The 26,955-nt window shown below is 42.8% G+C and overlaps 1 protein-coding gene across 1 annotated transcript; it reads right to left on the bottom strand.

The window, feature by feature from the left end:
- Nucleotides 1-244: 244 nt before the first annotated feature.
- LOC147022499 (uncharacterized) lies at nucleotides 245-26,595 on the bottom strand. The gene is made up of 2 exons (XM_085893465.1): nucleotides 26,478-26,595; nucleotides 245-5,966 (listed from the first exon to the last, which is right to left on the bottom strand). The coding sequence occupies exon 2, from the start codon at nucleotides 3,815-3,817 to the stop codon at nucleotides 2,552-2,554; it is 1,266 nt and encodes a 421-aa protein (XP_085749591.1). The 5' UTR covers nucleotides 3,818-5,966; nucleotides 26,478-26,595; the 3' UTR covers nucleotides 245-2,551.
- Between the last annotated feature and the right edge of the window lie 360 nt (nucleotides 26,596-26,955).

The following is a 26,955-nucleotide window of genomic DNA, read 5'->3' as shown; positions in this document are numbered from 1 at the left end:
ATATATATATATATATATATATATATATATATAAATATATATATATATATATATATATATAAATATATATATATATATATATATATATATAAATATATATATATATATATATATATAAATATATATATATATATATAAATATATATATATATATATATATATATATATATATATATATATATATATATATATATATATATATATATATATATATATATATATATATATATATATACATAACAGGTTTGCAAACCTTAAGAAGGCTACTTCAGTGCTTGGTGTCTCATTCAGTGTCAGAGTCATCATCAAGGGCAAATGCAGCAGCTGTCTTGGTGCGCTCATTCCTGCAGCCAGTATCTCCATGGCACGTACAGAATACTGTGCATGGTAACTTGGCTGCTGTGTAGTGGCATTGAGCTGTGTAGCATTGCTTGTCGGAGGAACATCCACACCGTAGTGTTACGAATCTGGCAGCCATTTGCACACAAACAGACAGCAGTCCCTAAGCTTAGTTATTTCGATAAGTATGTGTTAATAGTTAGAACCCTACCCTATGTTTAATGGGTTGATAAGTGTCCGTGCGCTGCGAGTTTCTTTCCAGTTAGATTTTTGCAATACCCAAAGCCAACAAATCAATCCTTCACTTCTTCACACCATTGATGCCATTGCTCACGTGCGTTCGACCACGGACGTGGGCGGAGGTTTCCTCACCTCAGAACACCGACTCCGCCCAGGAAAGGAGGGGGTTCCCCTGTTCAATCACGGATGGCCAGCACATCACCCCACGACACCCTGTCCAATCAGGGCAAAGATTACCTCAGGGGACCGGTCAACCCCACCCCGTCCGGGGGAGGGATAAGAATCACTGGGTTTCCCTGAGTGTTCGCTGGAGTTGGATTGGAATTGTCGGAGGAGAAAGGGGTCGCCATTGCTCTTGGTGTGCGTAGTAGTCGGCGTCGTCTGGGCTTTTTGCTCTTTGCCCTTTTGGTCTGCAGTCATTGTCATCTACGGTCTTTTCCAGGGTTCCTCCTGGTGGTGGGGGTCGTGGCAGCCAGAACCGTGGTGCTCGATCATCATTCGTGGCAACGTTGGATTCCGGGTCGTGGGTTCGAGTCCCACCGTGGTGGGTTGGAGTCGCTGTAACCACACGAGGCGGCCAGGTACCCGGCCAAACTCTGACCTCCAGTCTGTCTATCCCCTTGGCTGCGAAGGTCGCAATAAAGACCCGGTGGGGTCCATTTACTTTTGGTGTTTGTGTCTGTGGTGGCGCCATCCTACAAGTATAAATTGTTCAGTGCTTTTGCTCACTGTACATTTCCTGCATATTCGTGATAACTCTGCTCCGTGTCTCCCTCCCTAATGTAAAATAAATCTCCTGTTAAATGTACCAGCTCGTTGCCTGTCGTTTCTTTCATTGGCCCAGTATGGTTCGGGCTTGAGAACAAGGAAGGCCGTTTGTGCCGTAAATTGTTCATTTGATCTGGCACAGCTTTGGTAAGTTCCGCTCGGTTATGCCGGATCCAGGTCAGTAACAGCGACTTGGTTCGGACAAAGTCGGCCGAGGGTGTGGCTTCCCCGGTAGTTAGACGGCGTGGGTACTTAGGTGAATTGGAATGAGACAAGTGGACCCGACCTCACACCATCAAAATATTGGCAACCACGGTCCTTGAAGCGACCTGTCGACTCCGGAGTTATCCGGGGTGATGACCTTAAATTCCGGGTGGAGACGGCCCAACTGCTCCGTCTAGCGGTTGTCCTCGCCCCCGGCCCACAACAGTATTAGATCCAAGATCTCTGGTGGTGCAAGAGCGACGTTGGGCAGCAGCATAATTGGAAGTAATGATCTTGATGCCTCATCACGTTTCCTTCCGTACTGAGTGGGATCCAGAGGTGGTGGCTGCAGCTCAGCGGCTGACTTCCATATTGCTGTCTGGATATGAGTGCATCACATGTTTTGTTCAAAGGACTCTGTAGTTGGTGGCAGAGCCTTTCGGTCTGGTGCTTTCATGGCATTTGGTTTCACCATATTCATAGACCACACCTCTTTGCGAACACCAGATATGTTGCTTCTCTCCTTGGTACCATAGCAAACAGCCATGAACACAGTGGCTTCGGCGATGACATCGTCAATAGATGCATCCACATTCCCAAGTTTTTGAAGTGAATGGCCTGCTGTGAGTGTCTTCTTGCCAGTCAGTTTACCTCCACCATACATCTGGGCAACGGTGTCGCAACCTGTCAGTGCGTGTAAAGCTAGTAGGTCTTGCACCATCCCGGCATGCTTTCTGGCAGTGGCCCCAATGTCGATCAACGATTGGCCAGGACATGTTGCTTCCATTGTTACGCAGCATTGCAGATGAAGTTCTGCGAAGTGATACACAAGCAAGGTGAACACACCAGTATCATCACAGATGACTGTGATGCATTTTGCGCCATCTTTGGCAACTTTAGCGACTTGCTGAATCATGATGACATCTGCCTCCTCATGCATAGTCTTCAAATCAGTGCGACACCTTTGGGCTCCGTGATGTATTTCCACTGTGGTAGACTCCTATCCCTCAATGACGAGCCTGTTTTGGCTCTGCTCTCTCTGTTGACTAATGTCAATCAAATTCTGGCAAATCAGTTCTATCAGCTGAACTTTTTTCTCAGTTACTGACAGATCCACCAGCTGTGGAGGCAGTGGACTCTGACGGTTCAACCTGTGGCACCTGCGAGCTTGCTGCCCAGCTCTTGCTAATGTTGTTCCACTCTTGATGCTGAAATCATGATATCTGTCAAATACCAGATATACATCTGATTTGTCCACCTTTGCCATGATGTAGCTCATGAAGTTGTCATCAAAGTGTTGCACAATTCCCCTGTTAGGCCAATGAATAACCCAGAGGATTGCACAACCATCTAAGATGGTGACTTTAGGTTGTGGACCCAGTCTTGTTGAGATTTCCACTTGGAGAGTCTTCTTCAATGTCGACTTGGTCTTTGCTATTCTCATCTCCCCCTTTTCATACTCTAATACTTCGTATTCCAAGACGTTACATAGTTTGATGTTTTGACTTTGCTGGAGTCCCATGACCCTGGAGTAGATGAGATTTAGATCACAAACCTCAGTAGATCCCACACGCATGACTTTCCGTGTCACTGCCATAGTTATGACTTGTTTAGATAAGGGAGCGTTGAATCCTGCTGGCCAGCTTTCTTCATACGAATGCATCTGTGTTCGGCCAATGTCAACTGCCCTTGGCGCGTTCACCTTCTCCGGTCCAATTCTGCCAGTTACAATGTTGACAACTCTGTTTACATGTTTGTTTGGGTCAAGTGGGTCGATACAGGACAGGAGTTTTCTCCTTATCTTATCTCGGTCCTCTGCATCAGATCGTATGTGTGATTGCTTCTCTTCCTTGTGAATGGTCACCTCTGTGACTATGTGCCCCTCAGACATATAGGCCCACTTCTTCAGTGTAGAAGGCTTCAATGTAATGCCAACGATTCCATGTATGCCATGACCGTAGCGCCTGAACGTGGACTCGATGTACATATCCGACCATGTGCCGTTCCATAGGCCCTTCTTGTGCCGCATCACGTGATCTCCTTTTAAGAACATTTCCAGAATGTCTCCATGAAGCCTTTCCATCGATCGAAGGTCGTAAAGCCCATATCTAGCATACTTGTGATGTCCAGCCACAAAGAAGTAGGGGAGCATCTCCTTCATAGCCCAAAGATGCAATGGCCAGTCTCCTTCACGCTCAGCATGAACAAATGCCATCATGATGAATACAGGCTTCACAAGGTTCTGTCCCCATAGTTGTGTGGTCATGCTCTTTGTTGCTTTGGTTTCAAGTGTCCATTAAGTCTTCATGACTTTCCTGCCTGAGCCACGCTGGAACGAAGGACCTCCTCAGTCACCAATCGCAGGGCCCTGAAGTTTTGGGGAAACTTTTTTCCACCAAGCATGTGAGCAACACCTCCAAAGGCAGATTTTATCACGTCTTCTAGCCCACTTTCAGCCATCAAGTTCCCCACACAACCGATGAAACGCATAAGGGTGTGCATGCCGCCCAGCCTTGGTATGAACTGGGTAAATCACTCAGGATAAACCCATTTAACATTAACAGCCACTCGATACAGCTGTTGGTCGTTTGTGAAGATGGTTACAGTTTGTCCACACTCTGCGGTCAAGCGTTTTCCCTCCTCCATTGCTGTCAACATCGTGTCCGGATCAGCTGGATCCATATCTATGAGTGGTGTATAAATGGCCATCGTTGCAGGTTGGATGGATCATCCTTGCTCTCTGCAGAGCTTCGTATTAGTCACCAAACTCTGGTGTGTTCTGACCAGAAGTGATTTGCTTCAGAAAAGAGAAATCCATATCTTGAACTCTCCTAAGTTGTATAGCTTGATGAGATAATATGTGGACAGGTAACACCACATGTGTGGCTTCTTCAACTGGCATCGCTGGTTTCTCAGGTCCCTTGTACCTTTGAACCAAAATGTCTTCTGACACAGGTGTCTTCATTTCATCATGGCTCAATCGTCTGATGATGGCTTCATCTTCAGATGTGGAAGATATCTCCCGATCTTTTATGGTAAGTAGTACTGCAAGAGAATGTGTTGAAACGAGTCCATTCTGGGATGAGATATTTGTGTCGAAGTTGTCAGCAACAACCTGAACGAGGCCACATTCAGCATTGGTGGTTCCCCTAATCCCAGAGTGAACAGTTGCAGCCTTTGCTGCTGATCCCTTGAAACGCTGAAACTCATCAAAGCAACAGGTCACACGATAGTTGTACAACTGCTCGACGAGGCTTTTACAACTGACTAGAACTCTCAGTGCTATTTGGAGTGTAGTTGGTCGATTGGTGATCATATTCGTTATGATGTTTCCTATCAGAGCTCCTGGAAGGGTGCAGTCCAGTTTAGCTGATATTTTGGAGAGTAGCAATTGAAGGGTTGAACTCACTGCTTCACTATCAACATCTATATTAATTCTAGTCTAATCGGAACTGGGGTCGGACGACAACTGCTTAGATTCCCGTGCAACCTTCTTGGCAATTCGTTCAATGGAAACATCAGTGGCGTCATCTTCATCTGATGCTACTAAGTTTATCGCAGTCGACGCTCTGCTGCGAAACAAGATAAAATGAGCGACACCTTCACCAGACAGAACCAGAAGCTCAGAGCCAAGTATATCCAACAATTTGGATAACAGCGTTCATCGAGAGTATAGCTTTCCTCCATGATCCTTGTACATATTGTGGACTTCTACTGAATTCCAGATGCGCAACATGTCGTTTTTCATCGATAGGATGGTAGAACTGACAGCTGGCTCAATGTTCTGAGTTTCTCTGCCACTGTGTGCTGCTGCTGCTGCAACAGAACGGGGTGCCATGAAGGACTTTCTGCAGTCATCGTGATATCTCGCATCAGCAGCATGAAGATCGCTGATTGCGCCCATTCATCGTATCTTGACCTGGCGTCCTTCTTCATCCTGGCGGGAATCGATAACATCTAGAATAGTTTGTGTGAAAGTTGTCCGATCAACACGATCTGCAGTCCTACAAAGGAGAACTCGCCGCCAACGATTAGGATTCTTCTTATCAAAGTTCATGATGCACTTTTCCCCGGAAAAAATGCAATGTTCTTTAAAGTCAAATACTGTCGTCTTTGAACGGAGCCTTCTTTTGCTCGTTGACGCTTCTTCCAAACAGACATTACTCATTCGTTTCAAGTGTCTTTCTATGTGTGAGTGTGATGTGTACTTTGACACAGTCTCTATGGCATTTGAGCTCGATAGATTTGTCTGCCTGTAATCTCTGTTCAAGCTCTTCATGTATACCATCTTGTCTTGCTTTGCTTGATCGGATGATACTTCGAACTCTGTCTGGACCAACTGTTACCAGAGGTTTTCCAGCTTTAGTTGCATCGCAGGGACTGAAGAAACTCTCCCATGGTGATGGAGCCTCAACCTGTAACAATAGAGGTAATTATAAACATCAGCAAACATTAAATTTCTTTGTTCGTATTCAAAAAAATTCTCAGGAAACAGGTTCCACCCAGTGTACTTTGAAAAATCAATAAAATACACAGTTGCTTTCAGACAGATCATGTTAAATAAAAAAAATAAAATAAACTTGCTGGCAAATAATATCGATCATTCTTCTGTATGAGAAGACATTACTCTTACTTAAAACTCAGTTCTCCATGTTTCTTTCGTTACATTACAAGCCTCAACTTACTTGATCAGAAACAGTTCATGCTGTTGATCTTCTGAGGTCAGCCATTTCTTCACAACTGTACTGGGGATAAACGGCTCTGCGCAAGTTATTTTCAAACAGTTTTGTTGTTGTTGTATAACTGTACTGCAAAAACGCTGATCAGCGCGGACAAATTCAGGGGGTAGGGTTATGCTAATTTGCATATTAATGAGCTAAATTTAAATGTTATTAAATTTTAAGTGGGTTTATCATGACCAGTGACCCTAAAAGCATGGGCGTAAACACCTCAATCAGGCTGTTTGGATGCTTACTTTTGGAGTTATTAAGAAAAATAGTCATTTCAACAATGGCCCCTGCGAATTTGCATATTAATGGGTTTCTACAAAAATGCTTTAAGGGTACCAGAGTGGCATCAATCGGAATATTCATTCATATGGTCTGGTGATCACAAAAATGCAGAAAAACATTGTGCGGACCCTCATGCATGCTTTTGTGACCAACAATCGGTCTAGTGGTGTTATAAACATCTCTCATGGTGAGAAGGAACTACCTTCAAAATATTCTCTGAGCGAGATATTCACAACAATCCAACAAACATCAACTAACATATATATATATATATATATATATATATATATATATATATATATATATATATATATATATATATATATATATATATATATATATATATATATATATATATATATATATAATCCCTGTGTCGTAAGAGGTGACCAGGGTTGCGTCAGGAAGGCCATCTGGCGTAAAACCTGTGCCAAATCATTATGCGGATCATAACGGAAGATCCGCTGTGGCAACCCCTAATGGGAGCAGCCTAAAGAATAAGAAGATATATATATATATATATATATATATATATATATATATATATATATATATATATATATATATATATATATATATATATTGTTCCAGGTCCAGGGTGGCGGGATTCTCGCCCGACTCTTGGAGCTACCCTCACCACCGCCATCTCCGGGGTTTATAACGCCGGCCGGCTCGGCACAGGCCTCGGGTCACGTGTCTTCAATCGCGATACCAATCTAATCCTTGTACCTTGCCAGTTGGGGAAATATAACCCCGGTTAAGCCGCTGTCACACCTTGACGTTTTCGCCAGCGTATGGCAACGTATCAAAATGTATGTAAAATGCTGGCGTACGCTGAACTATTGATGTTTTTTTTAATTTTTGGGCATATAATAACGTGTTGGACGTATGCATAACGTATTAGTAACATTCACAGAACGTTTTAATCACATTTAGACAACTTATACCAACCAATGATGAGCGTGTTGTCGGCGTTCACAACCTATGCCCAACGATAGTCTAACGTATGCATAGCGCACGGCAGCGTATCACCGACGATCACGTGGCGTAGGCTATTAATAGGCTCCGGCTCGACGATTCAAATCATAACCGCACTAGACATCGAAGTGTGAAGCCGCTGTCACACCTTGACGTTTTAGCCAGCGTATGCAGACGTATGAAAAATTTGCCGAACCAAGCTGGCACACGTCGAATACGTTATGGGTAAGTTTTGTATACGTTAAGTGCACGCTGGCATATGTCGTAGAACGCTGGCATACGTCGTAGTACGCTGGCATATGTCATTGTATGCCGAATACGTCGAGAAATTTTCAGCATGTTGAAAATTTCTCGACGTACTCGACGTATGACACATTCGACATACGCTGGCACAAGTTGTAGGCACGCTACGCGATCGTTGACACACTTCGACATATGTTACTTGTACGTTACTCATAAGTCGAAACACGTCAAGGTAATGGTTAGCGTCAGTGTTCCAGACTCCCTGTTTTTATTTTTTTTTCTTCGGTATGACGGTTATGATTTAAATCGTTGAGCGGCAGCCTTTTTTATTATATTCTATTATAACCACACTAGAAATCGAAGTGTCACCATGACCGTCATACCGAAGAAAAAAACAAAAACAAAAAAAAAACCAGGGAGTCTGGAACACTGACGCTAAACATTACCTCGACGTGTTTCGACTTATGAGTAACTTAGAAGTAACGTGTGTTGACGTGTGTCAACGATCGCGTAACATGCCTACAACTTATGGCCAGCGTTTATGCGGAACGTGTGAGTCATACGCTGGCATACGTCGGGAAATTTCAAGCATGGAAAATTGTCTAACAGCTCGGCGAACTATGACGAACATTCTACGACGTATGCCAACGTACTATGACGTATGCCAGCATGCTATTAACGTATACAAACTTACCCATAACGTATTCGACGTGTGCCGGCACTTTATCCCAATTTTGCATACGTCAGGGCCACGTTGGCTAAATCGTCAAGGTGTGACAGGGCCTTTACAGACTGGTTGTGTCAGTTGCTGAGCGTTTTCTGCCAGTCTGTAACCATTTTCGTTTTATATACCAATCGAACGGATCGTTCCTCGACGCGACACAAATTCATCCATAGCGGCAACTTCATATGAACCAACCTGATTTATTGGGGAACATGGGGGAAGACGACACAAGCAAACCATTCACGACAATGTTTTTATTAACAATTTTTAACCCATTCTTAACTAGGGAACTACGGACTACAGGTTTCGAGGGGGGTCCCTCCCGAGATATGCCTTAAACAACGTGCAGACAAAGACAGACAGACAGACAGCATGCATGCAATACAAGACAGAGTACTTGGTGATGCCGCATGGACAAGAGGAAAGTGTCATAAAACACGAATGTCGCTCATAACAAGCGGATGTCCATGGATTCGAGCCCCCAACTCAAACGCACCGTGTGGCAAGATGGCGGCACCGTACTCTTTCTTTTCTGCACCGCATGCGGTCTCCGCGCGCTCTGACCCCACGTAAGGTCGATGATGGGCCTCAGCTGATTTCTCTCAAAGTCCAGCATACAAATCCAGGCCTGGCCTGTTCACCAGACAAGGCCCAAATCGAGGTGCCGGGCTTCGGCAAGTGGATCGGCAAACGTGTCGAGCCGTTGGTGTGAGCAGGGACCGTCAGAGGCTCCGTCGTTTCCTCTCTTGCCTTCCCACCTCAAAGCCTGACTTCTCAACTCCATCCTCTCAGTTTCTTTCTCTGTAGAATCACCTTTTCTTTCCTTTTCCACGCTCGCTTCTCAAAGCCGGCTGCCGTCTCTCTCACGGCAGAATCACCTCCTCATAAGAGTCGATCGCCGACTCGACGTGCAGGCCGCCTCTGCCACTACCCCAAAAATGCAGACTCGACGTACAGGCAGGTTCAGTGTCTCTCCCGGCAGATCCAATACTGTGCCTCCTTCGTTCGCTCGCTTCGAAAACACGAGCACGCCTCGAGAGTGACTGTTTCCACACACTGAACCTTTCATTTTTACGAAGCCTTCGTTTGCTCGCTTCAAAGCCACCCCGAGCACACCTCGAAAACCCAACTGTTTTCCACACACTCCACTCTTTCTCTCCAGTTTCTCTTTCGTTCGGTCGCCCCGACACACGAGCACGCCTCTCTCAGCGAAGCCGACAAACTCCTCCCCCTCGTTTCACTTCCTCTTTTTGGCCACACCCTCTCAGCAGACTGGGCGGGGCCTCGTCCGGGATGGGGGGAGGAAGAAGAGGGAGCTCTCGTTCCACCACCACCGCACAAACAATAAAACGGCCTCTTTCACCTCCCGACACACATGTAACGTCCATTTTACCAACCAACCTAGCTAAATATGCATTTAATGGGGGATCTGAGCTAATCCTATATTTAGTAGTCCAATAAGGGCCATTTCGGTAACACTACCCCCACCTTTCACCCAAGGCTCTCCCGAGCCTCCATCTAGGGCAGCCCATGGCAATGGCCCTGTCTAACGTACAGCACAGATCTCCCATTTACTGTAACCCACAACATGGGAAGCACTTAACTCCAAAAACCAAAGTGTCACAGAGAGATTGACATGTCCCTATCCTAGTGTGGTCGGGTCTCCAATCTAACAAACAAATTTACACTCTATGCACACTACTTAACATTCTAATTATGGATTTGAACGGGAGGGCATTCAATTTTACTTTTAACACCAATATTTGCATAGGAGCAGAACATTCAAAGGTTCAAAGTTCTTTCACGTGTTCGCTCCTTCGTGCCCCCTCCCGGCAGTATTGTCCATTCACCCCTGGGGGTTTCCTCACTTTGTGGCCTTATTGGCCTCTCACCAGGTGAGTTCAGTCAGCCCAGTGGCCTACTCACAAGCAGCAGCAGGCAACAAGCCCTGCATTGGACAGCAGGTGACACAGCAATGGTGGCACGGTGATATCGATGGTAAGCAAATGCAGTTTGGAGGCGTTCTTGAGGACGCAAATGGGTGTGATGACCTCAGACCAGGTGAGATGGAGTGTACCCTTAACCTTCCTTGCCTGACTTGTTTTGGTTAAGTTCTCTCTCTTTTTTTTCTTCCTTCCTCTTTTTACCGACAGGATGGTGTGTTTCTTACTCAACTGTTATCTTCGTGGATGTGTGCTCATGACATACTGGTGGCCTCTCTGGCACTTGGAGAGTGTGACCGAGCCTGGCCCTTGCCAACAAATTTTCCCATCAACACTACTCTTACCAGGTGTCATGCATGAATGGTACGGAGGAGAGTCCATCGAACCTCACCATTTACTTTTAGCTCTACACAATGAACCAAACCCTGCAATGGCTCGAATGATCCTAATGACCAATTTTTCCCGACGTGGCACACTTCCATTTTATTAAACCTGGGCAAGGCCCTTATTTGTCTTTTTCCATTTGGTGGTGCCAGGCATAACTCGCTGGCTGGGGAGTGTGACTACAACTAGGCCTCTTTGCCTGCTTCCAATCGGGGGTGGAGGACACCCAGCGACCTCGGGGTTCACCTGAGCGTGCTTCTGGCGCTCCTAACTAAGGGGTGGCTCTCTCTAGCCCCGATACTGTGCCCTCATAGCACCTACACTGTGCCCCCATAGCACTCATACTGTGCCCTCATAGCACCTACACTGTGCCCCCATAGCACTCATACTGTGCTCTCATAGCACCTACACTGTGCTCTCCTGGCACTGAACCCTACAGTGCTCTCCTGGCACCTCTGACAGCCTTCATCTGCCAGGAACCCCCAAAGCCCTGGTGCCCTATTTCCCGACTCACCAACGTCCCATACCATGTCACACTACCAACCAGTATCCCCATACCTTAGCCTGCACCTACCCCTAGCAGTCCGCCTGCACAATGGAACAGCAGCCAGAATCCATGTTAAATCTTCTAAGTCCCCCTAACCTACACTAACTTGGTTAGGAGACTCCTACCGACAGGGTACGTTGTTCGCACTCACTCTCCTCATCTGCACAACCACGCCATTCACCCAAACACTTTAGTCATTCATTCCACAGTGCTGCACACCCAGCCCATAACATCATCCAACACCTTTCACGTTTATGTGAAAACAAAAACACACCAGTCCCTCGGATCCCACTTGGTCATCAAATTTAACTGGTACACCTTTTCATCAAACCCCAATCAATTTGTCTCTACGTCCGTCGTCGGTTGGCCTCCTCCATACTGCCCTAATCGTTTATTTCCAACAGTTTAAATGAAACATCAAAATCTCTTCACCAGCCCCATGGAACCACCGCATGGTTCCAACCAGGCATTTCAATCCTTCCTCAAACAAGCCACTCTTTGTCATCCACTTGTTTCAGGTGTGTTGAACGCTCTGCCTGTAATGTCTCCACCGCTTTTTTTCAATAATCACCCAAATCCACTCGTTCCACTCTTATGCCTTCTGTCATCTCTCAATCTTGCAATCCCTTTCGGTACAATTTCCAATCAAAATTTCTTACATTCCCATATGGCCTGCTTCTTTGGCTCATGGGAAGGGGAGTGAGGGAACAAATCCCTCATTACCCATTACATGACCCTGCCGCCTTTCCGCCACGGCTCAAAGGGGTCACGCCTCAATGGGGGCTGTGATCTACCCCCTCCTTTTCTCCAGGGTTCGCGGAAGTCAGGCAAACCCCAATCGGTGGAATGGCCTCCCCCTCTTCTCCAGGGTTCACGGAAATCAGATAAACCCCGATTGGTGGAACGGCCTCCCCCTCTTCTCCACAACTCTCTCAAGACAGATAACCCCCACTCAGCTAGCCAAACCACTCGTGTGCTCAGAAAGGTTCGAAGACCAAGTGACACACGCCCAGTGCCGCCTGCCACTCATTTGCACTCCACTCCAAAGTTCCTGTGAGGCTGATGGAGAAATTAAAATCCAATTTCTAAATTGGATTTCTAAAATGCAATCTAAAACTGCTCCTGGATGCAGCACCTCCAACTCTGTAAGAACCCCTGCGGAGCTGTCCATTATGGTTTCCGTCCCCTGGCTCAAGTTCTGTCCTGGTGGCATTTCTATTTCCCCTTGCACCTCAAACCTATTTCCTACGTCACCACTCATTCCATGCTCAGGACTCCCACACACAGCAGGCTGCACACATTCCAAGGTTATGTGTTGACATTCCACACCTTCACCCTTGCCTGTGTACTGACCAACTGCCTCGCACTCCACGGCTACATTCTCGACCACCAGGTGAGTACCCACACACACTTCGGCCTCGGCAACAAATACCGGTGCTGTAGTCTGGACTGTGGGCTCACAGCATTCGTTCACAGGCACTCCACACACACCTTCAGGGGTCACGCATACGTGCACCCCCTCAAACAGAGTCTCTTCATTAACATAAAATTCAATTTCTACCTTCAGCTCATCGTCCGCACCATGTATGCATGTACCCACATACCTGCTTTGTTCCAGAGTCACCTCTGTCCGGTCGCTTCTCTCCAGCAGGTTGCTCATCATCGGTTCGCCATACTCCTCTGGGGCGGTCAGCTCCACACGCTGGACCTGCTCAAAATGTATCTCACTCGTCAACAACCCCGCATGCTCCCTCAATGTCTCAATCACCAGGGTTTGCTCTAATTGTGGTGTCATCCGACGAGTGATGTCAATCAAGTTCCGCACCACTAACATTACTCCCTGTGGTGATGTCACACATCCCACATTGTTGTGCTGTTCTACTTCCTGGCTCCATTTTCTTTTCCATTTGAGTCGTTCTTCCTCTCTGAGCCTTTTTGAGTTGTTCGTTATCTTTCCGGAGTTTTTCCATCTCTGTGGACTCCAACTTTGCTCTCTCCTTGAGTTGGTTAATTTCAAACTCATATTGTTTTTGTTTTCTACCCCACCATCTCTTATGTTCTTCATTCTCCAATCTCATCGTTTCTTTCAATTGGCTGATTTCCTTTTCCTGTTTCATTCATCGTTCTTTCACTATCTCCGCGTACTTCAACCTTTCTCTCTCCTTAAGTCGTTCTGGTCCTTCTTTTTGTTTCTTCCTCCACTGTCTCTCATGCTCTTCATTCTCCAATCTCATCGTTTCCTTCAATTGGCCGATCTCCTTTTCCCGTTTCATTCATCGTTCTTTCACGATCTCCGCATACTTCAACCTTGCTTTCTCCTTTAGTTGTTCTTGTCCTTCTTTTTGTTTCATTCCTTGTTCTTTTTGTTTCTGAGCCCACTGTCTCTCTTGTTCCTCATTCTCCAATCTGGTTGTTTCCTTCAATTGGTTGATCTCCCTTTCATGTTTCATTCGTTGTTCTTTCACTACTCTTTCTTGTTTCCTTTTCCACTGTCTCTCATGTTCTTCCTTCTCCACTCTCGTCGTTTCTTTCACTTGGTTGATTTGCTTTTCCTGTCTCATTCGTTGTTCCTTCACTACTCTTTCTTGTTTCCTCTTCTTTAGTCTTGGTCTGGCTTCTAGCCATTTGATCTGCACAGTGTGGTTCCTTAACGTTTCATTTTCCGTTCTCTTTCTTTCCTCTCTTAACATCCTCAGCTCATTTTGAAATTCCGTCTCTTTGTTTTGGTGTTTCTGTTTTTCCTTTTCCAGCTTTGTTTTCCATTCTTCTTCCAAGTTCTCCCTATCCCAGGAATTACTAATTTGCTCTTCCTCTTTTCTTCCGTTCAGTTTGCTCTTCTCTTGTTCCAACTCATGGGTACTCCACTCTACTTTACTCATTTGTCCCTGTAGTTCTTCGAACTGTCTTGACTTTTCCAACAATTCTTCCTCCCTTTCCTTCAGATGTTCCTCTCCTCTTTTTATCTTCCGTTCTAGGTTTTCTCTTATCTGATTGCTTGATCTTACCTCTTTCTTCAGTAGTTCCAATTCCCGTTGCGTGTCGTGTCAAGGTGGAGCCGCGCCGCCAAAAACCCACGGCTCCATTTTCTTTATAATTTGCAAGTTTTTCTCTCCGATCTGCTCAAACATAAAATCAAATCAAATTTGGACCATTTTTTTTTCATAACCAATGTCCGGGGTGCAAAATGCACCACTGGTCCAAATATCCCACTCCTGACACCAACCCGTTGCGGATTCACGACGGAGGGATTCTCAATCCACTCCGGACACCAATTGTTAATGGCTTCCGCGGTGTCGGGATTCGAGCTGTGTTGGCAATCACAGTCCTCAGCAGCTTTTTTTTTTTAACGAATCGGGCGGATCTATTGGCGCGACACGAAGTGATGCAAGGTGTAACTTCATACCCGAATCGATCCGATTTATTGGTGTGACACGATTCATTTCAATGGGGCACATCAGGGCCACACAGCACATACAAAATTCACGACAATGGTTTTATGAACAATCCTCAACCCGTTCTTAACTCGGGAACCACGGACTAAAGGTTTTGAGGGGGTCGCTACCGAAATATGCCTTAGACAACGTGCAGACAAAGACAGACAGACAAACAGCATGCATGCAAGACAAGACAGAGTACTTGGTGATGTCTCATGGACGAGAGGACAGTGTCAAAAGCACGAATGTCGCTTGCAACAGGCGGATGTCCACGTATTCGAACTCCCGCTCGAATGTGCCACGTGGTGAAATGGAGCTCGTCCTCCCTTTGCCCCTTTCGCACCACACGCGGTCTCCGCACTCTGACCCCATGTAAGGTCGACGATAGGCCTCAGCCGATCTCTCTCACGGTCCAGCATACAAATCCAGGCCTGGCCTGTTCTCCAGACAAGGCCCAAGTCGAGGTGCCGAACTCCACAGGCGGATCGACAAACGTGTCGAGCCGTGAGGTGAGTAAGTACGGATGCTCCGCGGCCAGACGCAGGCCACACCTGTCGATCACCTCCCCATACAAGTCGATCATCGACTCCACGTGCAGGCAGCCTCTCAAAGCGAACTGCCGTTTTTTGTACCGACAGATTCCACACTGTCCCTCCTTTGTTCGCTCACCTCCAAAAGACGTCACGCTGCGAGAGTGACTGTTTCCACACACCGAACCTCTTTACGAAGCCGTCGTGCACTCGCTTCGTTCGCTCCTTCGAGACACGAGCAGCCTCTCAACCGCCTGCAGTTTTCCAAACCGCCAAAACGCCACCTGAACCTGAGGTCTCGTTTTTTTCTGTCGTTCCATGAGCATGCCTCTCTCAGCGAAACTGACAAAATTCCTCCCCCTTCGCGTCACTTCCTCCCTTTAGCCACACCCTCTCTCCAGGCCACACCACCTCAGCCGACGGGGCTGTAGAGGGGAGGAAGAAAAGGGGGCCCTTGGCACACCACCACTGCACGAACATAAAACAGACTTTTACACTCCCGACACACATATAACGTCTACTTTACCAAACAACCGAGCGAAACAGGCATTTAATGGGGGACCTCAGCTAATCCTATATTTAATAGTCCAACAAGGGCCATTTCCGTAACAATATATATATATATATATATACATATATATATATATATATGTACACACATACTGGTGGGGCACACTTGCACACTGCAAGCAACTACTCAAGTGCATCCTATGTGTGCACATCTAATAAATAAGATTCATTGGATGTCTGACTATCTGTCTGTTCGCGTTTTTTACAAGGACCGCTGGACCACCAACGACCAAATTCGTCACACAGCCCAAGTCCGATCCATGGATTTTGCTCAGGGTATTTTCATCTACCACCTGAGCCTTCAAAGATCACTTTTTTGGATTTTCATCTATATGTGACCACATTGGTTAACACATATCACGTGACATACAACACGGCCAAAGGCCAGCACACCTGCTTAGTCGAGCTGTGTCTTCCACCCATTGGCTCACTACACAGCTCGCCTGACTCCAATTGGAACCAAACTTAATCTATATGAATACGTGTGTATGTGTGTGTGTGTGTGTGTGTGTGTGTGTGTGTGTGTGTGTGTGTGTGTGTGTGTGTGTGTGTGTGTGTGTGTGTGTGTGTTTATTTCTCCTCCATAACTCCAAAACCTTAAAACCTATCAGCCTGAAACTTTGCAAGCAATACCAAGGTAACTCCAAGGAAGTGCAAGATCGAAAATTGGGTGTTTGTATTAATTAAAACACCCCTTTTGAAGATAATTAATGGCCTCATTTAATGATTATCCTTCATCAGGAGCCACCTCACTCTCAGGGAACTTAAGGCGTTTCCTGGGTAACCTCACTGGCGTTTGAAGGTCAGATCAGGTATGGGAGCATGCACCACAGCAGCGCGTCGCTGCGTTCACTTTCCGCCGGTACTCCAGAGGCCTCCGTCTGGACATCCCCCCGACAGATGACTGGCCCATCAACATCTCCGTGACATGCTGATCAACCTGCTCCAACCACAAGGCACGTAGTCGACCCATTGGCCGCTTCCACTCACAAGGCTCCCTCGCTGAGAGAATCTGGTGAGTAGGATTAGCGTCAGGAAAACAAGCCACATGTCCACACAGCCGCAGCTGACACTCACAGACTATGCAGGTAACAAATCTCATTTGGGTCTCTCTCAGTAACCGCTCATTGGACACAAAGTCTGGCCAATGACAGCCAAGGATTCTCCATAAAGACCTGGTACCAAAGGAATTAAGTCTGTGTCTCAGATCCCTGGTCAGAGTCCAAGTCTCACATCCATAGAGCAAGACTGGAAGCACCAACATCTGAAGACTCAGACTTTTGTCCTGCACGGGTACCGACAGCGCCACACCCATGATCCAGTGAATCCATGACTCCCAGGCCTGACCCAGACGGCTGTTGACCTCTGTCTCACAGCCAGCAGAGACATGAATATCACTGCCAAGGGAAGTGAATCTCTCCGTAACCTCCACAGCCTTCCCACATACAGGTACAGACAGGATAGCAGCATCCAGGATGTCATTGAAAGCCTGGATCTTATCTTTGACCCAGGAAACCCGTAATCCCAGCAGCTCCGACTCCTCATTCAACACATCGAGGGCCCCAAAAGGATATCCAGAGTCTCCGCAAAGGTGACTGCATCATCTGCAAATCAAGGTCAGAGATCTTGACATTCCCAAATGATGCACCGCAGCTTGATCTTTTTGACATCTTCCCCAGAATCCAGTCCAAACAAGTGCTGAAAATTGTGGGGGCCAGTACACACCCCTGAGGAACTCCAGTAACAACTGGAAATAAGTCAGAGATGGTACCACCACATCTCACAGCACTCTCAGTACCAGAGTATAGTTCAGACATCAGATCGATCAGTTTTGGTGGCACTCCACGAAGACCAAGAATCCTCCAGAGGGCAACCCGATTCACTGAATCGAACGCTTTACAGAGATCAACATAGGCTGCAAGCAGCACCTGCCGAAACTCTCGTCTGTGTTCGTTGAGGACCCAAAAGCAAGGATACGGTCAATCGTTGACCTCTTTGGTGTAAAGTCTGACTGCTCTGCATGCTGGTGCTCAAGCAGATGGTGGTGAACCCTATCAAGAATATTCCACGCAAAGACCTTGCCCAGCACTGAGAGTAGCGTCACCCCTCGGTAGTTGTTGCAGTCTTGACGATTACCCTTCCCTTTCCAGAGAGGGACAACAAGGCCCCTCTTCCAGTCAGTTTGGATGATGCCTGAAGCCGCCATGTTTTTTGGCTTGCTCAACCATGCCTTGACTTGGAACGGGCTTCAACGATTTCTTAACGAAAAGGTTTTTAGATCCTCGTGGAGGATCTCTAAGTCTTACTCACATTGTTGTTCTTGTGGACTTTTTTGTTTCACAATCTACAGTTTTCATGGAAACTTCCTGAAACTTAGCATATATATGTAAAAATACCCTGCGCAGACAGTAACCATCTCCGATTTTGAAAATTCCTCCAAGAAAAAAAGTTATGATGTCAAAATATCTCCACTAATGGAAGTCGCCAAAAAAATTATCTCAAACTAGGCAAGCTTTTTGAATTCTGGTTGCGGGAATCGAACAGGGCATTAGCAGAGATGAATTGCCGCATATATGATACATCACTCTGACGTGATATCAATTTTTATGAAGTCATTCCTATTTTTTGACATTTTTTGTTTCACAACCAAGAGTTTTCATCGGATCTTCATGAGACTTGCCATGTATATGCAGAAAGCCCACATGCAGCAGTAACCATCTCCGATTTTGGAAATTCTTCCAAGAAAAAAAAGTTGACGTCATAATATCGCCACTAATGGAAATCGCCTATACCATTATCTCCGAAACTAGGCAAGCTGTTTGAATTTTGTTTGTGGGAATCAAGCTGGGCATTAGCACAGATAATTTATCGCAAACCTGATACATCACAATGACGTCATATTTGTTTTTATGACGTCATCATTGAGAGGACGAGGATCTCAGCTCATTCGAGCTTGTTTGTTTCACAGCCCTGAGTTTTCATCGGGTCTTCGTGAAACTTGCCATGTATATGCAGAAAGCCCACGCGCAGCAGTAACCATCTCCGATTTTGGAAAATCTTCATAGAAAAAAAAAGTTGACGTCATAATATCGCCACTAATGGAAATCGCCTACACCATTATCTCCGAAACTCGGCAAGCTGTTTTTAATAATGTGGCAGTAAGATGTTTTTAATAATGTGGCAGTGAGGAGTTTTTAATAATGTGGCAGTGAGGTGTTTTTAATAATGTGGAAGTGATGTGTTTTTAATAAAGTGGAAGTGATGTGTTTTTAATAATGTGGCAGTGAGATATTTTTAATAATGTGGCAGTGAGGTGTTTTTAATAATGTGGCAGTGAGGTGTTTTTAATAATGTGGCAGTGAGATATTTTTAATAATGTGGCAGTGAGATGTTTTTAATAATGTGGCAGTGAGATGTTTTTAATAATGTGGCAGTGAGATGTTTTTAATAATGTGTCAGTGAGGTGTTTTTAATAATGTGTCAGTGAGGTGTTTTTAATAAAGTGGAAGTGATGTGTTTTTAATAATGTGGCGAGGAGATTTTTTTAATAATGTGGCGAGGAGATTTTTTTAATAATGTGGCAGTGAGGTGTTTTTAATAATGTGGAAAGGAGATTTTTTTAATAATGTGGAGAGAAGATTTTTTTTAATAATGTGTCAGTGAGGTGTTTTTAATAATGTGGCAGTGAGGTGTTTTTAATAATGTGGCAAGGAGATTTTTTTAATAATGTGGCGAGGATATTTTTTTTAATAATGTGTCAGTGAGGTGTTTTTAATAATGTGGAAGTGAGATGTTTTTAATAATGTGTCAGTGAGGTGTTTTTCATAATGTGTCAGTGAGGTGTTTTCAATAATGTGTCAGTGAGGTGTTTTTAATAATGTGTCAGTGACGTGTTTTTAATAATGTGTCAGTGAGGTGTTTTTCATAATGTGTCAGTGAGATATTTTTAATAATGTGTCAGTGAGGTGTTTTTAATAATGTGTCAGTGAGGTGTTTTTTCATAATGTGGGAGTGAGGTGTTTTTAATAATGTGTCAGTGATGTGTTTTTAATAATATGTCAGTGAGGTGTTTTTAATAATGTGTCAGTGAGGTGTTTTTAATAATGTGTCAGTGAGGTGTTTTTCATAATGTGGCAGTGAGGTGTTTTTAATAATGTTGCAGTGAGGTATTTTTAATAATGTGTCAGTGAGGTTTTTTTTAATAATGTGTCAGTGAGGTGTTTTTAATAATGTGTCAGTGAGTTGTTTTTAATAATGTGTCAGTGAGGTGTTTTTCATAATGTGGCAGTGAGGTGTTTTTCATAATGTGGCAGTGAGGTGTTTTTAATAATGTTGCAGTGAGGTATTTTTAATAATGTGTCAGTGAGGTGTTTTTAATAATGTGTCAGTGAGGTGTTTTTAATAATGTGGAAGTGAGGTGTTTTTAATAATGTGGCAGTGAGGTGTTTTAAATAATGTGGCGGTGAGGTGTTTTTAATAATGTGGAAGTGATGTGTTTTTAATAATGTGGCGGTGAGGTGTTTTTAATAATGTGGCGGTGAGGTGTTTTAAATAATGTGGCGAGGAGATTTTATTAATAATGTGGCAGTGAGGTGTTTTTAATAATGTGGAAGTGATGTGTTTTTAATAATGTGGAAGTGATGTGTTTTTAATAATGTGGCGGTGAGGTGTTTTAAATAATGTGGCGAGGAGATTTTATTAATAATGTGGCAGTGAGGTGTTTTTAATAATGTGGCGGTGAGGTGTTTTTAATAATGTTGCAGTGAGGTATTTTTAATAATGTGTCAGTGAGGTGTTTTTAATAATGTGTCAGTGAGGTGTTTTTAATAATGTGGAAGTGAGGTGTTTTTAATAATGTGGAAGTGAGGTGTTTTAAATAATGTGGCGGTGAGGTGTTTTTAATAATGTGGAAGTGATGTGTTTTTAATAATGTGGCGGTGAGGTGTTTTTAATAATGTGGCGAGGAGATTTTATTAATAATGTGGCGAGGAGATTTTATTAATAATGTGGCAGTGAGGTGTTTTTAATAATGTGGCGGTGAGGTGTTTTTAATAATGTGGCAGTGAGGTGTTTTTAATAATGTGGCGGTGAGGTGTTTTTAATAATGTGGCGGTGAGGTGTTTTTAATAATGTGGCGGTGAGGTGTTTTCAATAATGTGGCGAGGAGATTTTTTTAATAATGTGGCAGTGAGGTGTTTTTAATAATGTGGCAGTGAGGTGTTTTTTATAATGTGGAAAGGAGATTTTTTTAATAATGTGGGGAGGAGATTTTTTTTAATAATGTGTCAGTGAGGTGTTTTTAATAATGTGAAAGTGAGATGTTTTTAATAATGTGTCAGTGAGGTGTTTTTAATAATGTGTCAGTGAGGTGTTTTTAATAATGTGTCAGTGAGGTGTTTTTAATAATGTTGCAGTGAGGTGTTTTTAATAATGTGTCAGTGAGGTGTTTTTAATAATGTGGAAGTGAGATGTTTTTAATAATGTGTCAGTGAGGTGTTTTTAATAATGTGGAAGTGATGTGTTTTTAATAATGTGTCAGTGAGGTGTTTTTAATAAAGTGGAAGTGATGTGTTTTTAATAATGTGGCGAGGAGATTTTTTTAATAATGTGGCGAGGAGATTTTTTGAATAATGTGGCAGTGAGGTGTTTTTAATAATGTGGAAAGGAGATTTTTTTAATAATGTGGAGAGAAGATTTTTTTTAATAATGTGTCAGTGAGGTGTTTTTAATAATGTGGAAGTGAGATGTTTTTAATAACGTGTCAGTGAGCTGTTTTACATAATGTGGCGGTGAGGTGTTTTTAATAATGTGGCGGTGAGGTGTTTTTAATAATGTGGCGAGGAGATTTTTTTAATAATGTGGCAGTGAGGTGTTTTTAATAATGTGGCAAGGAGATTTTTTTAATAATGTGGCGAGGATATTTTTTTTAATAATGTGTCAGTGAGGTGTTTTTAATAATGTGGAAGTGATGTGTTTTTAATAATGTGGAAGTGATGTGTTTCTAATAATGTGGAAGTGTGTTTTTAATAATGTTGCAGTGATGTGTTTTTAATAATGTGGAAGTGATGTGTTTTTAATAATGTGGAAGTGTTGTGTTTTTAATAATGTTGCAGTGATGTGTTTTTAATAATGTGGAAGTGTTGTGTTTTTAATAATGTGGAAGTGATGTGTTTTTAATAATGTGGAAGTGATGCGTTTTTAATAATGTGGAAGTGATGTGTTTCTAATAATGTGGAAGTGTTGTGTTTTTAATAATGTGTCAGTGATGTGTTATTAATAATGTGGAAGTGATGTGTGTTTAATATGTGGCAGTGAGATATTTTTAATAATGTGGCAGTGAGATGTTTTTAATAATGTGGAAGTGAGGTGTTTTTAATAATGTGGAAGTGAGGTGTTTTTAATAATGTGGAAGTGATGTGTTTTTAATAATGTGGAAGTGATGTGTTTTTAATAATGTGGAAGTGATGTGTTTTTAATAATGTGGAAGTGATGTGTTTTTAATAATGTGGAAGTGATGTGTTTTTAATAATGTGGAAGTGATGTGTTTCTAATAATGTGGAAGTGATGTGTTTCTAATAATGTGGAAGTGATGTGTTTCTAATAATGTGGAAGTGATGTGTTTCTAATAATGTGGAAGTGATGTGTTTTTAATAATGTGGAAGTGAGATGTTTTTAATAATGTGGAAGTGATGTGTTTTTAATAATGTGGAAGTGATGTGTTTTTAATAATGTGGAAGTGATGTGTTTTTAATAATGTGGAAGTGATGTGTTTTTAATAATGTTGCAGTGAGGTGTTTTTAATAATGTGGAAGTGATGTGTTTTTAATAATGTGGAAGTGATGTGTTTTTAATAATGTGGAAGTGATGTGTTTTTAATAATGTGGAAGTGATGTGTTTTTAATAATGTGGAAGTGATGTGTTTTTAATAATGTGGAAGTGATGTGTTTTTAATAATGTGGAAGTGATGTGTTTTTAATAATGTGGAAGTGAGATGTTTTTAATAATGTGGAAGTGATGTGTTTTTAATAATGTGGAAGTGATGTGTTTTTAATAATGTGGAAGTGATGTGTTTTTAATAATGTGGAAGTGATGTGTTTTTAATAATGTGGAAATGATGTGTTTTTAATAATGTGGAAGTGAGATGTTTTTAATAATGTGGAAGTGATGTGTTTTTAATAATGTGGAAGTGATGTGTTTTTAATAATGTGGAAGTGATGTGTTTTTAATAATGTGGAAGTGATGTGTTTTTAATAATGTGGAAGTGATGTGTTTTTAATAATGTGTCAGTGAGGTGTTTTTAATAATGTGGCAGTGAGATGTTTTTAATAATGTAGAAGTGAGATGTTTTTAAAAATGTGGCCTGTGAGGTGTTTTTAATAATGTGGAAGTGATGTGTTTTTAATAATGTGGAAGTGAGATGTTTTTAATAATGTGGCAGTGAGGTGTTTTTAATAATGTAGAAGTGAGGTGTTTTTAATAATGTGGCAGTGAGATGTTTTTTATAATGTGGCAGTGATGTGTTTTTAATAATGTGGCAGTGATATGTTTTTAATAATGTGGAAGTGATGTGTTTTTAATAATGTGGAAGTGAGATGTTTTTAATAATGTGGAAGTGAGATGTTTTTAATAATGTGGAAGTGATGTGTTTTTAATAATGTGGAAGTGAAATGTTTTTAATAATGTGGAAGTGATGTGTTTTTAATAATGTGGAAGTGAAATGTTTTTAATAATGTGGAAGTGATGTGTTTTTAATAATGTGGCAGTGAGGTGTTTTTAATAATGTGGAAGTGAGGTGTTTTTAATAATGTGGAAGTGATGTGTTTTTAATAATGTGGAAGTGAGTTGTTTTTAATAATGTGGCAGTGAGATGTTTTTAATAATGTGGCAGTGAGGTGTTTTTAATAATGTGGAAGTGATGTGTTTTTAATAATGTGGAAGTGAGGTGTTTTTAATAATGTGGCAGTGAGATGTTTTTAATAATGTGGCAGTGAGGTGTTTTTAATAATGTGGAAGTGAAATGTTTTTAATAATGTGGAAGTGATGTGTTTTTAATAATGTGGCAGTGAGGTGTTTTTAATAATGTGGAAGTGAGGTGTTTTTAATAATGTGGAAGTGATGTGTTTTTAATAATGTGGAAGTGAGGTGTTTTTAATAATGTGGCAGTGAGATGTTTTTAATAATGTGGCAGTGAGATGTTTTTAATAATGTTGCAGTGAGGTGTTTTTAATAATGTGGCAGTGAGATGTTTTTAATAATGTGGCAGTGAGGTGTTTTTAATAATGTGGAAGTGAGATTTTTTAAAGAATGTGGAAGTGAGGTGTTTTTAATAATGTGGAAGTGATGTGTTTTTAATAATGTTGCAGTGAGGTGTTTTTAATAATGTGGAAAAGATGTGTTTTTAATAATGTGGCAGTGAGGTGTTTTTAATAATGTGGAAGTGATGTGTTTTTAATAATGTGGCAGTGAGGTGTTTTTAATAATGTTGCAGTGAGGTGTTTTTAATAATGTGGAAGTGATGTTTTTTTAATCATGTGGAAGTGATGTGTTTTTAATAATGTGGAAGTGATGTGTTTTTAATAATGTGGAAGTGATGTGTTTTTAATAATGTGGAAGTGAGGTGTTTTTAAGAATGTGGCAGTGATGTGTTTTTAACAATATGGAGTGAGATGTTTTTAATAATGTGGAAGTGATGTGTTTTTAATAATGTGGAAGTGAGGTGTTTTTAATAATGTGGCAGTTTGATGTTTTTAATAATGTGGAAGTGAGGTGTTTTTAATAATGTGGAAGTGATGTGTTTTTAATAATGTGGAAGTGATGTGTTTTTAATAATGTGGAAGTGATGTGTTTTTAATAATGTGGGGCTGAGGTGTTTTTAATAATGTGGCAGTGGGGTGTTTTTAATATTGTGGCGGGGAGATATTATTATTGTGGCAGGGAGATGTTTTCAATGCCATGGCGTTGATGTATTTCAAATTTTATTTTACTTTTGCCATGACAACCCAACGACTCAAGTGCAGTCATTATCTTCTGATAAAAGAAGCCTGTCCCTCTATAGCAACGTTTGGTGATGCAAGTGCAGCGAGCTGATCTACGCTCACATTAGACATTCCATATTTCATGTTTTCTGTGTACCATGCATTTTCTCATGTTGTCTGAGTTCCATGATGTCTGTGCACCACGCTGTATACTATGCTGTGTGCCACAACATACTGCATACCATGCAGTCTCTGTACCATGCTCTATACCATGCTGTGTGTGTACCATGCTCTATACCATGCTGTCTGTGTAGCATGCTCTATGACATGCAGTCTGTCTAGCATGCTCTATAACATGCTGTCTGTGTACCATGCCCTATAACATGCTGTCTGTGTACCATGCTCTATACCATGCTGTCTGTGTACCATGCTCTATACCATGCTGTCTGTGTACCATGCTCTATAACATGTTGGCTGTGTACCATGCTCTATAACATGCTGTCTGTGTACCGTGCCATATATCATGCTGTCTATGTAAATGCTCTATAACATGCTGTCTATGTACCATGCTCTATACCATGCTGTCTGTATACCATGCCATACATCATGCTGTCTATGTACCATGCTCTATAACATGCTGTCTGTGTACCATGCTCTACAACATGCTGTCTGTGTACCATGCTCTACAACATGCTGTCTGTGTACCATGCTCTACAACATGCTGTCTGTGTACCATGCTCTATACCATGCTGTCTGTATACCATGCTATATATCATGCTGTCTTTGTACCATGCTCTATACCATGCTGTCTGTATACAATGCCCTATATCATGCTTTCTGGGTACTATGCTCTCGACCATGCTGTCTGTGCACATGCTCTATACCATGCTGTCTTTGTACCATGCTCTATAGTCGATGCCACGCTGTCTGTGTAATATGCTCTATTTCATGCTGTTTCTTTTCCATGCTCTCTCTATACCATGCTGTCTCTGTACCATGCTCTATACCATGCTGTCTTTCTACCATGCTGTCTTTCTACCATGCTGTCTCTGTACCATGCTCTATTCCATGCTGTTTGTGTACCATGCGCAATACCATGCGTTATACCATGCTGGCTCTGTACTATGCTCCATACCAGGCTGTCTCTGTACGATGCTCTATACCATGTTGTCTGTGTTCCATGCTCTATTTCATGCTGTCTGTGTTCATGCTCTATACCATGCTGTCTGTGTACCATGTTATAAACCATGCTGTCTGTGTACCATGCTGTCTGTTTACCATGCTCTATACCATGCTATCGCTGTACCACACTCTATACCATGCTGTCTGTGTACCATGTCTATACCACGATGTCTGTGTACAATGCTCTATACCATGCTGTCTGTGTACCATACTCTACACCATACTGTCAGTGTACCATGCTCTATTCAAAACACATCCTTTGTGCGAACAGTTTTGATTTCGTGTGGGTGAGAAAGTAAAAATAAATAAATAAGAAAGAGCAGTTCAGTGAATCGTGACGTAAGTAAAAAAATATTTGTATTTTATTTTAAAAGGAAATTAATTTGCACATAATTGGTACTTACAAATACCATCATGAAGTGACGTACAGTATACACACAATTTACACCAGAAGGTGGTTCAGTAAAACAACTCGGCTCCCCCTCACCGCCATCTCACTCTCCGTTACCTCTCCTTCCCTCTCTCTTTCTCCTCCCTCCCTCCTCTCCATATCCTTCCCTCTCTCTTTCTCCTCCCATTTATCTTTCTCCTCCCCCCTCTCCCTCTCCTTGCCTGTCTCTTTCTCCTCCGTCCCTCCTCTCCATATCCTTCCCTCTCTCTTTCTCCTCCCCTTTATCTTTCTCCTCCCCCCTCTCCCTCTCCTTCCCCCCTCTCCCTTTCCTGCCCTTTCCCTCTCCTTCCCTCTGTCTTTCTCCTCTTTTCCCCCTCTCCCTCCTCTTCGTCCTCTCTTCCCCCTTCCTCCTCCTCTTCCCCTCTCTTCCCCCATTCCCCCTCATTTTTCCCGCTTCCTCCTCTCCTCTCTTCCCCCATTCCCCCTCTTTT

Source organism: Eptatretus burgeri, chromosome 8 (assembly GCF_056783735.1).
Source record: "Eptatretus burgeri isolate ZD-2024b chromosome 8, Ebu_testis_v1, whole genome shotgun sequence".
Taxonomy (NCBI): domain Eukaryota; kingdom Metazoa; phylum Chordata; class Myxini; order Myxiniformes; family Myxinidae; genus Eptatretus; species Eptatretus burgeri.
The sequence above is the reverse complement of the archived record's forward strand: the minus strand, read 5'-3'. Positions and strand labels throughout refer to the sequence as shown.

Excerpts from the sequence above, each read along its gene's own strand:
- LOC147022499 (XM_085893465.1), bottom strand. The coding sequence starts at position 3,817 with ATGACCACACAACTATGGGGACAGAACCTTGTGAAGCCTGTATTCATC.